The following is a 19,078-nucleotide window of genomic DNA, read 5'->3' on the forward strand; positions in this document are numbered from 1 at the left end:
GGTGCCCTTCCTCGATATGTCTTTGGACTACCTGGAGATGTTATGTAATAATAATATCGACAAGCTTTATATGTTCATTGTGCATCACATAGTTTGAATTTGGCACTTGGAAATGCTATATCTGTGACAAATAAGAAATTGCATTGGCATAATTGAAAAGGTACACAATTTCTTCAATACCCCTAAAAGAACAGGGCGTCCTTGTTGTTTATAATATTATAATATTAATATATTTTAAGATTTATAATATCTTTATTTAGCTTGCAAAAAATATTTGCATGCACCTTACCATTGTCTAAAATAATGCAAAAATCTGACAGTGACCTCTTATTTGCCCTAAATTTTGTTGATGATGATGTGGCTCAATTAAATACCGTTTGTGAAACACCAGATTCTTCATTTAAAGATATTTACGTTGAAGCATGTATAAAAGCCAATAATTTTAATATTGACATTAAAAAGCCAAGGACTTCATCAAAACAAACATTAAGGTCGAATGTTCCAGCCGATTCTGTAGAAGAGTATTTCAGGAGAACTATTTCATTCCATTTATTGACCAAATATTGACTCAACTTCATGAACGTTTCACTCGGCACTGCAACATTTTGAAATATATTTTTTTCTCTTCTACCAAATGGAAAAGATGGTCCAACAGCAAGTGCAATGGAAGATTTTCGTCGATTGTGTGAATTTTATGGCAGTGATTTGCCTTATAATCCAGCAATTTTGATTGCCGAATTCAAGTTGTGGTATAAGAAATTTGAAAAACCGTTTGCAATAGCTCCATGCAAAAATGCCATTGAAGTGTGACAAAATGATATATCCTAACATCTATAACTTGTTAAAAATATTTGCAATGCTTCCAGTAACAACATGCATCAGTGATAGGTCATTTTCTAACTGACGCATGTTGTTACTGGAAGCATTGCAAATATTTTTAAATTTTTATAGCCTTTTAAAAACCTATTTAAGATCTACCATGACACTATAGGATTGATGCAGGGGAAATGTTTCAGCTGTGTGATAGTGATGGAAGAACAAGAGGTCATCTCTGGAAATTAAAGAAGAGTGTGGTTAACAAAGGTGTCAGAACAAGGTTTTTTGCCTGGAGGGTGGTGAATGAGTGGAATTCATTGCCTGACTTAGTTGTGAGCTCTTCGTCTGTAAATGAATTCAAGAAGAGATATGACAGATATTGTTTTGCTAGTTTGGGTCTCCCGCGATGAGTCTACTGACTCCATGGAGATACCCGTAATAATAATAATAAATAATAATAATAATCATGATTGAACAGAGTGGCTTTGCCATACACATAGAGAGAGAGATTAATGTAACCACGACTGAAATAATTCAAGAGCTTTGTAAAAAGAAAAGAAAACTGGATTTTATTCTTTAAATAAATTTTTATAATTACCTAATGAATTTTATTGAATGAGTGAAATTTAACGAATTTTAGTTGAATGGATAAAAATATTTTTAATGCAAATTCATTGTATTAAAAATATTTTTATCCGTTCAACTCCCCCCCCCCCCAAGATTAAATCCTGAGTGTGCCACTGGGTGTTGGTGGTGGTAAAGTTGGTTGAGCAGTAGAATCAGAAGTGAACAGAATAGGCTAGAAGAATTACTTGGATGTCAAGAAACTTGCTCACAATCAGAGATAAAGAAGTTATTATCCTTCTTCATATAGCTTTTATTAAGCCATATCTTGACTGTTATAGACAGATTTAGTTGCCTTGGTTTAGTGGTTATGTGGAGAAAATTCATGAGTGAATAAAATGGTGACTGATTGGTATAGTGCCCTATAAGGAAATGTGATAGAAATATGTAAGTTGCTGAAAAAAAAAAAAGGTTTTTTTTTTCAGCAACTTACATATTTCTTTTTCATTTTTGTACAGTGGATGATGAAATTTTTGCAATACACCACTGGATGGGAAGTCCTTGCAACCTTACATAACCTTTTGTAATGAGAGTTCTGAATGAGTGAGACATTGCCAGAGGGGGGGGCGTTGGTTCTATCATTGAACAGGTTTTGGGAGAATATGGTAAGTGCTAGCTGGAAGGACATTGCACCCTTCAATTGAAAAAGACTGAGTTTGATTCTTGTCTTGATGAAAGGATTCTTTATATGGACCTTTTTAATTGAATATGAGTTAGCCAGTTTTGTAGCAGGACTTTTTTAATCTCCCCCAAACTCCATTTTTTATCCTTTGTATAAGTAAATTGGTCCGAGAAAACACACAAATAACAAACAAAAATACTATTAGGGGCCAATGGATGGCGTAGTGTATTTATGAAGGATCCATACATATCTGGCCAATTTACTTGAATACTTTAAACAGAAAAATAACTCCCTATGGCTGAGATCATTGTACCATGTTATGCCTATGAAACAGACCTTGGCTCAACATGCTACAACAATCACAGCCATAATGATATTTTTCTGTTTAAAGTATTTCTTTGCAAGTTGAATCTTAATTGCATAATGTTTCTATAAATATACTTGAATTTTTAAATTTTCTATCTACACCAAAGCCTACTAAAGTTTTGGATACATTTGTAGTACAGTAGTCCCATCTTATCCACAGGGGATGCGTTCCCCCCCCCCTTCCTGTGGATACCTGAAACCACAGATAGTACCAAACCCTATATATATACACTATGTTTTTTCCTTATGAAGTTGAGACCTTTCATCTTTTCACTTTACTGCTTCGCTTTGGCATATCCGAATTACCATCATCACTACTCTTGTGCTTTAGGGTCATTATTAAGTAAAATAAGGGTTACTTGAACACAAGCACTGCGATACCATGACAGTTTATCAGATAACCAGGACGACTACTAAATGACTAACATGCAGGTAGCATATTCAGTACAGTGTGGATATGCTGGACAAAGGGATAATTCATGTTCTGGGTAGGATGGTGCGAGATTTCATTATGCTACTCAGAATGCCATGCAGTTTAAAACTTATGAATTGTTTACTTCTGGAATTTTCCATTTAATATTTTTGGAACAGGGTTGACCACAGGTAACTGAAATCATGGGAAGCAAACCTGTGGACAAGTGGGGAGTGACTACTGTACTTAAATTTATGATCTCATATTTACATATTGCATCAGAACTTCTCTTTATAGACTGAAGAATCATAAACACAAAATATTCTTTAAGTAGGCTGTAATCTTGGTCACTATTATTATGTTATGATAACATAATATTATTATATTATGTTATCTTGGTCACTATTATTATGGAATGCAATGAAAAACAAATTCCTCATCTTGGGCATGGTGGCAGTAATGTGAACTGCTCTGCTAGAATGAATGGTTAAAGATAAAGAGATTAAATGATTTAAACCAAGTTTAATTCTCTAAAGATAGTCAGTTGACTTCATTGAGATCACACATTTTTTTCCCTAGTATGGAATTTTATTTCATTGCTTATTTAAAAAATTATATGAAAAAGCCTTTCATAATGTCAGATATGTATATAGTCAGATTGCATATTTACATTTTAATTCTGAATTCTTTTATTAGTGATAAAGTTTTGAAGACATATGGTGACTATAAGAAAGCATCTCATAAATATCAGAGTGCCAAACAGTGTTTACTGCAGAATTTCAGTACATGGATTTCTAAACCTCCTGAGTTAGAAAGTTTTACATTAGAAGAGTATTAATAGATAAATAAATTAATTAATTACTTCTATATTTTTTTATAGTGTATTATGCTTTTCTGCAATTATTTCGAAGGATTGTCACATCTTTTCCTCCTCAGCAATAAGTATTTGATTCACATACACAAACAGGAATTGTAAGAATACTCTTTTACTGATTTCATTTTCTAAACGTAGTCATATGTTTAGTCAATTCTTCTGTTTTCTAATTTTATCACTGATTTTGGTCCTAGCAACACTAGTCTAATATTGTATGGACATTCTCCTTATTTTCATATTAATCTAGCAAACTCTGTTCCTTATGTGCTTTACACACCAAGCACTGTTTTTATTCATGATATAAGCAACATTAGAGAAAACAAAATATATACCGTATTTTCCGGTGTATAAGACGCTCCTATGTATAAGATGCACCCAAGAAATTTAATACAATTTTCTGGAAAAAATCTAAAACCTAACACAAAATATCTCAACACGTGAACACAATACTGATAAACATCGGTAACTGATTACTCGGATAAGATATTATGAAACTTGAATAGGGACTCCCCGTTCTTAGCCAATGACGTGCTAGAAGTCACGTGAAAGTCACGCATCAATTTGATTGCACCATTAACCGCCTACAAAGATCTTGGAACATAAAAGGGAGTGCGTATGACTTTGAAAAGAGGAAACAATCTTTACCTTCATTATTATATAAGACGCATCCCATTTTTAAGATGAATTTTTAAGGTAAAAAAAGTGCGTCTTATACAAGGGAAAATACGGTACATAACTTTTTGAGTTGTTAATATTCCAGCATATTCAGTGCACAAATTACAACTGTGAGACACTTAGCCATAAATTAGATTGTTGCAGAAGCATTTTGAATTGTTATTGAAAAGGATTGAATGTCTTAACAAGGCACCCTCTAAAAGCCATATAAAAATTAAATTAATTCAGAGAAATCCAACTAAATACGAGAGAGTTACCATCTTCCAGATCTTAGACAAATTAATACAGCCATACTTATTGAATTAGGGAAGTGTTTCATAGCTGATGCTGATTTTAAAAAATCTTTCAGACCTATGAGGGTGGTCTAAAAAGTTCTTGGCCTAACAATGAAAAAATGAATTTATAATTTCAAAATTATTTTTATTTTTTCAACATTATCTCCCTTAAGACTAATACATTTATTCCAATGATGCTCCAGCGCCATTATCTCATCCTTGTAGTGGTTCTCAGTAAGATCTGCAAAATACCCCTCTACAGCTGTAATAATCACCTCTTGATTCGAAGAAAAATGCTGACCGGTGAGGAAGAGTTTTAGTTTTGGGAAGAGATAGAAGTCAGAGGGAGCCAAATCTGGAGAATAAGGTGGATGTTCCAACAATTTATAGTGCATATCCCTTAATTTTCCCATTCCCAAAACACTTCTGTGAGCAGGTGCATTGTCCTGATGAAAGATGATTTTTTTTCTTCTGCAAACTGGGTCTTTTCTCATGAATTTTTTTGTCTAGTCTGGTTAAAAGATCAGAATAATATTCCCTGGTTATTGTTTTACCCTTTTCAAGATAATTAATAAACAAAATGTCTTTAACATCCCAAAAACACTGATGCCATGATCTTTCCTGCTGATGGAACTGACTTTGTCATCTTTGGTACTGAACAACCGTCTTCCGTCCACTGTTTGGATTCTGGTGTGTAATGGTGAATCCAAGTCTCATCCATAGTAATAAATTGATGCACAAAATCAGTTTTATTCTTGTTAAAATGCTCCAAGTACTGTTCAGAGATTTTCGTGCGGGTGCTTTTTTTGATCTTCTGTGAGCAAACACGGCACCCTCTTCCGCAAAGCTTTTTGATATGCAATTCTTTGTGCAAAGTATATTCTAAATGTTCTTTTGAAATGGCTGTAGTCTCAGCAATTTCATGCACTTTTACTCGCCAGTCATCCAATACCATATCGTGCACTTGATCAATGATTTCTAGTGTTATTACACTTTTTGGATGTCCTTCACGTGAGTCATCTTCAAGGCTGGTACAGCCATGTTTAAACTTGGCAGCCCATTTTTTAATTGTTGAAAACGTAGCAGAAGAATGCCCATAAACTTTTATGAACTTTGAATGAATTTCTTTTGCCGTTAAACCTTCTTTTACAAAGAATTTTATAACTGTACCATACTCAATTTTATCCATTTCAAGGGATACAGACAACACTTTTGCTTCAGACAGCTGTATAAAAAAAACTACTTGATAGAATGACTTGAAATTTCACATGGATGCTTATGACAGATGTGCCAACTTAGAAAAAAAAAAATCTTGCCAATAGTAGCAGCATCTCTGGTCGAGGCCAAGAACTTTTCAGACCACCCTCATATAGCAACTTTTGGCTCATTTAACTTGTGTGATGGACTATCCAGAACATGGTCTGCTAATTTTCACTTTGCCATACATTTCATCCTAACTATGGTATTTATGTTCTTCAGAATGTTAACAGATCTCCTGATCTGTCCAAAATAGGTTTGTTGTGCCTGCAACTCATGTTGCAGGCACAAACCTTATACAATTCAGAATGTGCAGGAGGATGAGGCTGATTCCTCAGAGAATATATGAGGATTGTGAGCTGGATTTGTGGTTGGAAAGTGGCACGATTATATTTATGAAGAACTTTAGCTATCTTTTCAGGTGTATTCCCCCCCCCCTATAAGTGATAGAAATAGTTTTGTTGTGATCTTATGTGTGAGTTATAAGGGGGGGGGGTATGCAGTATTTTGTTTATTTCATAGGGGATGTAGCCATTAGCTAAAAAAAGTGTTGCAAAGGATAACTTAGTTTTGTGGAAAAAGCTATGTTCATTAGAACAATAGCCATTGTTCAGTATATAATAGTGTTTTGAGGATGTTACAGTGCTGGGATGGATGGTAGTGTGACTGCTTATGTAAGTACCATCCAGTGTATGTAGGTTTCCTATAAATAGAAAAAGAATAGTGACCCATTTAATAGCTATGTAATTGGTGTATCCAGGAAAGGAAGACAATTGTCATTTTATTTTTCTTTGCCATAGAACTCATTTATCTTTGCAACACTTTAGCAGTTGGCCACGGCCTCCATAAAATCTTCAAATTACTGCATGCACCACCATCTCTGTCCCATTTATACAGAAAATTGCCATTAAACTAGTCCCATTTCTAGATCTAGGATATATCAGTCAAGCTAAATGTTGTTTTACAACAACTGTCTCCCAGATCTTTGGCAAATTAATGCAGCTACTTTCTGATTCTGTTTCTAATAATAGTACATCAGACTGATAGTGACTTCTGTGAAGCAGCTGTTTTATTCCATTTAATTTTATGTGATGGAGTGTTCAGAGCATGCCCTGCTAGTCATGACTACTGATACAAATGATCATGAATGCAATTTTTATATTCTTCAAACTGGATGTTAACAGATCTACTAGTCTGTAGGAAGTTTTTGGTATTAAGACCACACAATATAAGGAGTTTATTAAAAATAAACAATTAAAACCCAACAAGTTTCGTGCGTTGTAAGACTTGCATCATCAGGTGTAATGGTACATAAAAGTTTTACACAACAAAAGCCTATTAACAATTATTTACACATATTAGATGTTTTTTTAATAACTTCACATGGTAGTCAATCTCCTGGAGGGAGAAAACACCTAACAGTTGGAACATTGCTAGTTGTTGCTATCATGTTCTGTGGTATCATGCTTGTTATATCCTAGGTCCATGACAGTTAAATTATTGATGAAAGCAGACCATACTAGATGTAAAATTAAGCCTTGATTTTTATTGCATTGTGTAAGGATCCTAAGCATTTGTGAGGCTGCTTTAAATTTTCTTGTGAAACAGTTATCAATATATGGCATTTTTGTTTGTTGCAGAGTACTTGATGGCCAGTAGTGGTTGTGTGGAATGCCAGGCCTGATTTATGCTCTCTTCTTTTGTCAACGTCTTTTATGTGTTCAGACTCTCCCGATCTCTCCTGGCCTACATAACAATTGTTATGTAGGCCAGACAGGAAGGATATATATACACAAGACAGTGTATATATATATCATCATCATCATTTTCAGCCGTTGCGAATTCTCTGCTGGATGAAGGCCTTTCCCATGTCAATCTTGCAAATCTGATGATATCATCAATTTACCATGATTTAGGTCAGCTTTAGGGTCATTTTTCCTCTCATGGAATCCAATCCAGTACTTCTTTTGTCCATCATTGATCTTGTCTTCAAGCAATATGCCCAGCCCATTGCCTCTTCAGATGTTTCACTCTTCCTATGATGTAAGAGACTTTGGTTTGATTTCTTATCCACATATTCCTTTTGTGATCCAGTCTTGTGATATCAAGCAGACTTCTTTCTATACTAAATTGTGTTGTTCTTAATTTTTGAATTTCCTTTGCATTCAGTGTCCATGTTTCACAGCCATATGTTTCACTTCCAGGAAGAATACATTGATTAAAAACTTTTCTCTTCAGGCATAATGGTACTTGGCTTTTGAATATTAACTGTAATTTTCCAGATGCTTTCCATCCAAGCATCATGCATCTTTTAATTTCATCCATGATATTTTGTTCCATTGATATCTGTTGTCCTAAGTATATATAATGATCTACTTGTTTAATTTCATCATTATTGATTTTTAGTATTTCTGGTTGGACATAACTATTGAACATAAGTTGGGTCTTCTGTAGGTTTATCTTTAGGCTAGCTGGTTTGCTAGCAATACGAGTCTGTAATTCATTTGCAGTTGAGATAAAGATAACTATGCCATCTGCAAAGTGTACAAGGCTTAAATATCTTCCAATTATCTTCAGACCTTTCTCTTCCCAATCAAGATGTTTGAATATTTCTTCTAGGCATGCTGTGAATAATTTTGGAGATATTGTGTCACCTTGTCTTATACCTCTCTTTATTTCCACATTAGAGATGTTTCTATTGAAATGAATTGTTGCTGATGTGATGGTCCCGATGTGTGATTTCTTCACTTGTTGATTTTGTAATGCTTTAAGTATTGCACAAGTTTTTATTGAATCCAAGGCTTTCTCATAATCAATAAAACCTAGACATAATAGTAACTGACATTCGTTACACCATTCGATAATCTGTTTTACAACTTGAATATAGTCCATTGCACTAAAAGCACTTCGAAAGCATGTCTGTTCTTTTGGTTGTGCTAGGTCTAGAGTTGTACGAAGCCTATGAGCCAAGAATTTTGTAAACACTTTATAAACCGCTGATAGTAGACTGATGGATCGCTAATTCATCACGTCTTCTACTTCACCTTTTTTTATGTATCTTATTATTTTTTCCGTAATATGTTTTCTAGTTGTTTTGCACAATTCAGTATATTCAGTTTTATTCTGTAGGCTATTTAATTTAATTTCATTTCTCTTCGTTTCTTCATAAGCAGTTTTGTTTCTTCAGAAATTTTGTCTTGTTTCTGTTCTGTGGTACCAGCTATTTCAAGTGAGCATTGTAAAAGGTTTTGGGTAATAATGTCATTACTTTCTGATGGATCAGCATTGTCATCTATAATAAGATTTTTGAATCTATTGTTTAGTTTTCATGTTAGAATATATCTTTTTTTAATGTTGAATTTGTGTACATCTATACTTTGCTTTGATCTTCGAAACATTTTCTTCTTTCTTTTTGGCAGTTTATTTGAATCTTACTGCATATCATACGATGGTCACTTCCAATGTTGAAGGTGTTTTTAACTGAACAGTCCTGAAAGATGTTTTTCTTATTGCTGAGGATAAAGTCAATTTCACTAGTTTTTCCATTTGGACTTTTCCATATCCACTTCCTATGTGCTGTATTCTTGAAAAAAGAATTCATGATGTACAGGTTTTCTTTTCCTGCAAATTCTATTAGCCTTGCTCCTCTGTCATCTCTCATGCCATATCCAAAATTTCCCATTGAGCTTTCATCTGATTGTTATAGATCAATTCTAGCATTAAATTCTTCCATTACAATTCTGAAATGATGTTTTCCTTTATTGTAAAGTTGGGATACATCATGATAGAAGTCTTCAATTTCTTCATTAGTGTGACTTATTGTTGATGTATAGAAAATTAGCACATATTGAACAACAATACTTGCTAATTGATCAGATATATTGTCAAATTCTGTTATGTTGTTCTTCAATTTTTTTCATAATCATTACTCCAACTCCACTGATTCTTTCCTTATCTTGGTCTCTATAGTACACTATGTCTTCTTTTTTTAACTGAAGAATTTCTTCAACATTATGTATAAGTTCACACAGTTCGAGAATGACCCATTTTAGTTGCTTTAACTCTTAAAGTGACTGTGCTTCACTGCTCAGGGTCCCACAGTTTAAAGTTCCATGGTCTAGTTTTTAATGACAGTGTGATCTTGGTTACGCAGGGATTCTTTGCACCCTCTGCCCTTATGTTTAACTGCCTGCTGCTGCTGTAGGTAGCAACGACCTGACCTGTAGGGAAATGAGGGCCATTTTATTCTTGTTTATTCCATTTATTATACAGTAATTACTATTTATCCAACCCTTCCCTTCAGTTATCATAATGTTGAGCTCAGATAATTGAAGTACTATTACATGGTGCTCCACAAAGAAGTCAGACAATCAAGGGTCGGCTAATTGAAGAGATGTTTAGAGAGTTGGATAAATAGTAGATTATTGTATATGTAAATATTTTAGGGTGCTGAAGGAGTTTATTTTGTTCACAAACTTCAGAATAATATTCCAGTTGGGGATGTTATTTGTATTTTTTGAAAAAAATATTTTATATTCTTTTGAATTTTTTCATTTTATGAATTTCATTGGGAATTTAGCTTATAACTTCATTTCTTGTCACTAATCAAAAAGATTTTGCAATGAGAGATCTCCAGTTCTGTTTTATTTCCTTTTACCTGTCTAAATTATGTAATTTCTTCAGAAACATTGGTTTCCATTCATATTACTGGTTTTATGTTTATTAACTTGCTTCTTTTATAGAAAAATAAAAAACATGCATGGGAAGTTAAACGAACACTCAAAAACTTACGACAAAGTGCAGATGGCAGTTCCCAATTTTCAAGAGAATTTACCACAGATGAAATAACTGAGGCTTGAAGGAGGTGAAAACTGGCAAAGCACTAGGCTTTGATGGTGTTCATCCTGAATTCTTGGTAAACTGTGGAAAAAATGCTCGTCAATGGCTATCAAGACTCTTTTCTCACATTTTAAGGATGTGTGAAAAGAATCTTTTCTCACATCCTTAAAAGCTTTCCAACAGCCTTTAAGAGAACCAAAATAATAGCCATATTAAAACCCAACAAGCCTCAAAATCAAGTAGAGAGTTATCGCCCAATTGCGCTCCTCAGTTGCTGTTATAAGCTCCTCGAAAATATCTGAAGTTATTCCTGTTGAGCAAGCAGGCTTTAGGACTCAACTCGAAGCAGGCTTCTAGAGATGTTTGAAAACCTCTGTTGTGTTTGTTGACCTTACTGCTGCATACGACACGGTATGGAAAGAGGGGATGCTATACAAGCTGCTACAAGTCATACCATGCCAATCCATCATAAGACTTATTGGTAACATGTTTTCTGACAGGTTCTTCCATGTGGGAAACAAAATGAGCAAACTGAGAAAGCTGAACAATGGGCTCCCACAGGGAGCCCATTGTTCTCTCAGTATTAGCACCAATTTTATTCAACTTATATACATCTGATCTACCGACAACTAGGTCAAAAAAATTTGCTTATGCTGATGACATAGCCCTCGCCATCCAACACAAGAGCATTGAAGTAATTGAAGATATTCTCACAAATGACCTTAGAACCATTGGGGAATATTTTCATAAATGAAGACTAACACGAAACCTCAATAAGACCGAGGTTAGCTCTTCTCACCTAAACACCAAATTGGCAAATAGGAAACTTCAGGTCAGCTTTAACAACACAATGCTGCAGCACCAAGATTTCCCTAAATATCTGGGTGCTACTCTGGACAGAACACTATCTTTCAAAAGACATCTGGAGAATCTCTCTTTAAAGATCAGAACGCGTAATAACATCATACAAAAACTGTGTGGTTCTACATGGGATTCTTCTGCTATTACACTGCGATACTCCACGTTGGCCTTAGTTTACTCTGCGGCAGAATATTGATCACTAGTATGGCTAAACAGTCCTCATATCAAGAAAATCGACACACAAATAAATGCAGCGATGAAGACAATAACAGGTTGTGTCAAATCCCCCCCCCCCATTCTACTGGCTTCTACTTTGAGCAATATTGCACCACTGAACTTATGCAGACAAAATGCTCTAGTAAAAGAATACAAAAAAATAAACAGCAATCCCCCTGTTGCCAATACATGAAGACCTCCCATATATAAACATGAATTGCCTTAAATCCCGATGGTCTCCACTAATACTGGCTGAAGAACTAGTCAATAGCAATTTCAATGCTAATTCAAAATGGTTAGAAACTTGGACTTAAATAAGTATATCTTTCTCAACCAAAATCCGAAAGGGATTGAGCTTCCACGTCACCTATAGAAAAGCCTAAATAGGATATGCACAGGACATGGTATCTGTGCAGACAGCTTATACAAGTGTGGAAGATCACCTACATCCCAATGTGACTGTGGGGCCATAAATCAAACCATCCACCACATTGTGGAGAACTGCAGCATAAGAGCCTATCCTGGTGACCTGAGAGACTTTTTTTTGAGGCAGATCCTTCAGCTCTTGATTGGCTATCTGAACTAGACTTAAAATTTTAGACTTTTTTTTTTTACCTGATATTTGTATATGTGCATTACTTGTTTCATTTTTATTGTCTGCACAAATATGTATTTATATATTCTGATGTCATGTGTCTTTATTATGCCATACGCTAAATAAATAAATATAGAAAAATATCATTTTGACATATTAAAACCATTTCAACAAAAGTATATTCTTTAAAAATCAAATTATATATATAAAAAAAAATGATTTAATAGAAAAACATCATCTAATGAGTATCTCATCAGAAGGAACACAAATGGATAGCTGCATGAAGCTAGAATGAAAATGAAAACTAATGAAATACATTCTTTTTATCACTCTCAGACCAGCAGTATGCTGCTACTTGGAAGTCAAAATATAATCTAAATAAATAATGGGCATGGTTCACAACTATATGAAAAAAATACACACATAAAATACACTTGGTAATGTAACAATTAAGAGATGCCAGTGGCATACTATGTATTGATCACAGACAAAATAAAGATGAAAATATTCAAAATGTTTCAAATGGCAAGCATAAAATATATTGTTGAGAAGTAATATGTGTCTATTAAAAATGAACTGATTTATCTTCCTGACAAAGCTATTAGTCTGTAGACAATGAAGCATGTAGAAGTTTATTTTATTTTATGCTACTGCAGTTTGAAACATTTTGAATATTTTCATCTTTATTTTGATCATCATCAAATAAAGATGAAAAACTTTGATCATCATCATCAAAAAAATATTTTGATGTGATCAAAATTTATTTTGGGAGAAGAAGAAATGCACACATACTTAGTAGAAGATAAAATTTTTGGAAAAGGAGAATAAAAAAACATGAGGGAGTGATGGGAAATAGCTGCAGAAAGAAAGAAAGATCAATTTGCTGGCCTGGTTGCCCAAGTGGTCATCATGTCTGCTTTCGAACAGAAAGGCTGCAAGTTCCAGTCCTGCTGTGGGCATGGATGTTTGCGATTGTTTTTAGGTGAGAGATCAATTTCATATCACTGTGTGAGACCACTGTCTCTCTTTCTTATTGGAGGTCTGAAGTGGCTAAATAAAGTTGCATTTTGTCTCAGGAGGGTTTCTGGACTATATAAAAAAATAAAACTATCAAATAGATAAAAAATAGAAAAAAAAAATCCTTACCTGCCCACAGTACAAATGCACTGTAGAAGTCCAAATGAACTTTAAGTGGGTGGGTGCCATATAATAATAATAATAATAATAAAAAGATTAATGTGTATTGGAGGAATGATAAAAAGACATAAAACATATATGCAAAATTTTAGCAAAGAACTGTGCAAAGAAACTGCAGCTGTAAAACAAGATGTAAAAGTGATATTTGAAATAGATAAGTGAAAAAAATATGAGAAGGAAAGAGTAAATATACAAGAGTTGAATTACATGCAACCAGGGGTGGCTCGTGCATAGGCACTGTGGAACTGCAGCACCCCCAATTTTTCTCGATATATAAATAGATTGATTTATTTATATTTGTTTATAAGAGCCTGTGTAGCTCAGTGGATGTGGCATTTACCAATCATGGTGCTTGGCTGCACGAAGGAAGACTTGGTTTCGAGTCTAGTCGGCGACTAGAGGAAATTTTTCTAAGCCTTTTTTTTGACCGGCTCCCTAGTTAGTTGATCTCTGGTACGGGCAAGCAGGTTTTTCCTCCCGGAAACTCGGGTTTTTCATCCTGTAAACTCAAGAAAATCGACCGTAGAACCCACATTATTTCAGACATTAAATATATTGTGTTAGGGTTAGGGACCACGAGATGGTGGCACATTTGAGCCGTCTCTCTTCACTGAGTACCACTTAATTAGTGATAGCCTTGGGCCATCTATCTCTGATTGGTACCAGTGGAGATTGAACTGCCCACTCAGTCTCCAAAAGTTAGATAGGGCTAAATGGCCTCGCCTACTCCCCGTACACGGGAATAAAAAGGCGTTAGCTGATTTTCTTTTTTTTTTTTATAATATTTAATTTTATCATCAACAATCCTATACAATTCTCTTATTTTGTATAAAAAATAATAAAAATCCATTTTGTGGCACTTAGGAGGGAGAAGGACACTAGCAGCACTATGTTTACCACAGTGTCATATTGCTACGTGCGCAAGCATATGCACATCATAGTGAGATGCGAGCTATCAGTGTAATGTGGCACTGTCCATTGCGCAGTTCCACTGTTGTTTATATGCAGTTTGCGCCAGTAGTACAGTGTTCATAGTGCTTATCGTGTTTACTTCATCTCTTTAAATATTTGGACATTACAATTAAAGACATAACATTTGTTATAGTTTTTATTTTAGAACATTATTGGGGTTATGATAATGAATTTTATTTTTAAGTAATTTTGAATTATACCAAACTATAATTTTATCGATAATAAACAATATTTTTTCATGAAACAAAACAAGAAGAATATATTTTATTTTTAAGTAATTTTGAATTATACCAAACTATAATTTTATTGATAATAAACAATATTTTTTCAGTTTAATTTTTTTTAAATTTTTACCTGAATTTTGATATTTTATCCAAACACGTATACACTGTACTTACAGTGTGTATGTATATTTCAAAAGTTGCAGCACCCCCATTTCAAGCCATGAACTGTCACTGCATACAGTATAAGTGAAATATATAAAGAATTCAAAAATAATTAACTACTATGATAGATAATTTTAAAGGTCAATTATTAAAGTCAAGTATAAACATAACTGTGGTGCCTGTGTGATCCTATGGAAGTCATGCATTAAGTGTGATCAACTACCTGAAAAAAGACATTTTGATTTTTAATGCCTACTAGAGGAACCTTATCTAAGCCTTTCTTTGACCAGTTCCTAAGTAAGTCGATCTCTGACATAGTGAAGTAGGGTTTTATCTTCAACATAAAAAATAAAATAAAATAAATATTATTATTATAGTCAATAATATTGAATGTTGGGGTTTAGGGAAGGAGATGATGGCAGTTGTTATATAGGATGTCTCAAATGGGGGGGGGGGTAGACAACTTTTGAATGGCAATATACAATTTTTATTACCATGTAAATGTAGCATAAAATCTAATGGTATAAGGTTGGGAACATGACGATCATGCACCAGCCCCCCCCCCCCCAATTCATCTGCCTGGAAAATGGGTGTCAAGAGTGACCTTACGTCTGTCAGGTAATGAGGAGGTGCTCCATCTTGCTGGAAATTTAAGCATTCATTGTGGCCATCATCTAATTGTGGTATTGGGTACTCTTCTATACACTTTCTTCTTGCTTATGGCATAAAAAAACAGTCTTTGGGGTGCCGTGAACATGTTCTATGATGGTGCTTGGATTTTTGCTTCCCCAAATTCTTCAGTTGTGTGTTTACTTGCTCACTCTCAAACTAAAACACCCAACATGCTCACTCTGCACTTTGACGCATCAAATAGTGTGACATATCACGCCATCTAGCATTGCCATTTGGTAATAAAGTTATGTGATGAAAAGTGGATGTATTTCACTACATTATGACACTCACTCAGCTTTTGTACATCTTCCATAATATTCTATTTTCTCCTGCAAAGTTGTATACTCTTTTGAAACACTGTATATTTTGGTATTAGACTTCTCAACTTATCCAGAAAAATGATGTTACAAAAGTTCACTCTGGATAGTCAAGGGCCTTAAACAACTTGTAAGTACTGTGAGTTATTATTATTAGTAGTAATGTAACAACAATTCTTACATGCCATTCCAGATATGTCAACAAAAAGGAAAATTAGAGTGGGCAAGGTAGGAAATGCAGGAATAATTGGGTATTCAGGAATAATCATCAAATAACCAGGCATAATGTATACAGACATAATTTGTTATGTCTGTATACAAATGCCAGGAGCATCAGAAACAAAGAAGTTGAGTTTGTTGCTTTATTGAATACCTTGTGAACTAAGATTGTTGCCGTTAGTGAAACTTAGCTGTCAGAATCAGATGTAACTGGGATCAAGTGTAAAGGATATACTATTTTTAGGAATGACAGAAGAAATAGGAGAGGAGGTGGGGAGTATTATTAATGCTATTAAATGACAAGTCCAGTTAGGATAAGATCAAGAAAATAATGTCACATGTAGCAATGAGTGCAAAGCTATCTGGTGTAAACTGGAGGCTAATAGAATGAAGTATATGGTGGAGGTTTTGCTACAGACTTGGTGACTCAGTTGCAGAGGATGCTGATATGCATCTCCAATTTACCCTCATGGTACTAAACTAGTGATCATTGTGGGCGACTAATGATCCAAACATTGTTATGGTAGAAGAGAAATCTCATAAGAATGAAGAGGAACTTATTGAGTTGTTACATGACAACCTCAAGCAGCATGTGAAAGGAGTGTGAGGTCAAAGAGTGTTCATTCATCATGCCATGCTTTCCTGGGAAGGAAAGTATGGCATGATGAATGCTAATTATATAATAAAGTGCCTCTGTAGAGCAATTGGAAGAACAACGGTACATTGCAGCCTTCGATTGGGAAAGGAATGGTTCGATTCTTGTATTGATGAGAGGAATCTTTATTAGGGTTTTTTCATTTGAAGGTGAATTAGTCAATCTTATATGGAAGTAGCAGGTTTTTTCTCCCAGCAACTCTGGATTTTTTCATCCTGCATACACATAAATCAGTTGTGAGAACACATGCAATTTACAGACAAAAAATACTCCTGGGATGGTCATGGTAGTGGCAGTTTGCTGTAGTTGGTGGATTAAGCGATGGAAATGGAGAGTTCTAGAGTAGGTGCCCTCCCTCAATGAGTGGATTCCTTTGAGGTGTCACAATAAAATATAGATGTTCCAGTTACAGATTACATGTTGAACTACAAAGCTGGAAATTCTGATCAGCTCAGGAGAACATTATCCTTGGTCGAACAGTGTAAATTACTGAATTGGAATGACATCGGCAATGCATGGGAATATGCGAAAAAAAGTGCTTAAATAAAGCACTGTCTCAATGGATCGCTAGAGTTTGAAGAATAAATAGGGGGGGAGTAAAATGGATGTACAACCTTATTGAGCAAGCGATCAATAAGAAGAATATTATGCAGAAGGAATATTGTGGGAATAAGTCAGAGGAGTTATGAAATATATAAAGTGCAGCCCAGAAAAGTAACGAGTATTGTGAGGAAAGCAGTGGTGTAGCTAGAGCTTTTGCCGCCCCTCTCAATATACACCAAAAATACAAAAAGTCGAAACGACATATAGGAAAATAAATTAAAACACTTTATTTTTGAATAAACTTTAATTTCAACATTCTAAAATGTTATTTTTCTTGCTTTTCTGTTAGCAAAATCGTCGATGACATTGGCGAAGTCTATTTCATAATAATGTAGGTAATTCTTAGTGTATTTTATTTAGAAAAATTCCTCTCACGACTAGCAACACCTACAGCAATTGTGAGGAAAATTCGCAGTATTATATTACAATACTTGGAAATGAGTTCTCGAGACTGTATTTTAGAATTAACTGCAAAAGTTCACAAAGGTTCCAAGTGCCGCCCCTCCTTAGCTACGCCTCTGGAGGAAAGCCAAATCAGTGAATGAAAAGAAATTGACTGTTCAGGCTTAAGAAAATCCAAAAGAATTTTTTCGTTAGATATTATTATTCTGAATTTTTTTCATGGTAATCCTCTTAATCAGTGGTTCTTAACCTACTAATTGTACGGCCTGCTCAATTTTGCACTAGGTTAATGACTCAATAATATAATTATATTTTTAGGCAAACCTACATTACTGGTCTGGTTGGCCAAGGGGTTAATGTGCCTGTTCTCCAGCCATGAAGCTGTGGGCTCGAATCTTACCATAGGCATGGATGTTTGTCATTATCCTGCAAACTCTGTGTGGAAAGAGAATCTGCAACCCTACCACTTATTCTAGCAGAAGACTTCACTCCCAAAACCCGGTGAGGTACGGGAGTGATCATATAGCGTCTACGGACGTCAAATGTGAAAAAAAAAAAAAGCTCTAAATTATCAACATATTTAAACTGATAGTTAATTGAAAATTAATGACGTTGATGCAAATTAATTTTTACTCACAAATGATGTAATCTTACTGTATTTAATAAACCAATCATTAATGGCTACCCTGAGCCTGATGAGATCCTACTAATTTTTCAATATCAGGTTGAATGTTCGACAAATGAAGTCTCAAGTCTCCTCTTTCACTTATTTGTAATCTATTTCGCTGCTTAGCTAACAATTGCAACCGATGCTGATTCCTTTCTCGACCAAATATGAAGAAAGAAAAGCAATGAATAGCAATTTTATTTCTTGCCAAAGCTGAGGATACTTGGATTACATGTTTGGCCAGAATCTTTCATCCTCCACTCTGTTGAAATTGTACTTGAGCTTCAAAATCATTTTTAAATCAATAAATTCTTCACACAAATTTGGATGAACAGAATTGCAATCAGAAAGAAATCGATTTATGATCCAATCGGGTATTTTAAACTCATCAAAGTTTTTGAATCTAATCATCAAGTCTTCTTTCAGTGTAAGAAGATGGGAACAATAACAATCCAACTCTGTATCTAATATTAAGTCACCACATCTATTATTTGTAGACTGGGGAACTAGAAAATCTCATCTTGCAATTCTCTGCTTGTAGAATGTTAATTTGCTG

General features: G+C 34.5%; 1 protein-coding gene across 4 annotated transcripts in view; it reads left to right on the forward strand.

Moving 5' to 3' along the window:
• Adat1 (Adenosine deaminase, tRNA-specific 1) overlaps positions 1-18,326 on the forward strand; it is a 136,841-nt gene extending 118,515 nt beyond the window's left edge. The window contains exon 11 of one of the 4 annotated variants that reach the window (XR_016549788.1): positions 3,537-3,549. Coding sequence is in view for 3 of the 4 variants with exons in the window: in XM_090407942.1 (XP_090264068.1) it covers positions 3,537-3,678 (142 nt within the window). In the remaining variant the exon portion in view is untranslated. Of the gene's footprint in view, positions 1-3,536; positions 3,710-10,663; positions 12,547-18,173 lie in introns of those variants that run through there. The other 3 variants (XM_090407944.1, XM_090407943.1, XM_090407942.1) reach the window with 3 other exon arrangements.
• The last annotated feature ends 752 nt before the right edge of the window (positions 18,327-19,078 follow it).

The sequence above is a fragment of the Typopeltis vanoorti genome, chromosome 18, assembly GCF_054136105.1.
Source record: "Typopeltis vanoorti isolate ZY-2024b chromosome 18, IOZ_Tvanoo_1.0, whole genome shotgun sequence".
NCBI classification, from domain to species: Eukaryota; Metazoa; Arthropoda; class Arachnida; order Uropygi; family Thelyphonidae; genus Typopeltis; species Typopeltis vanoorti.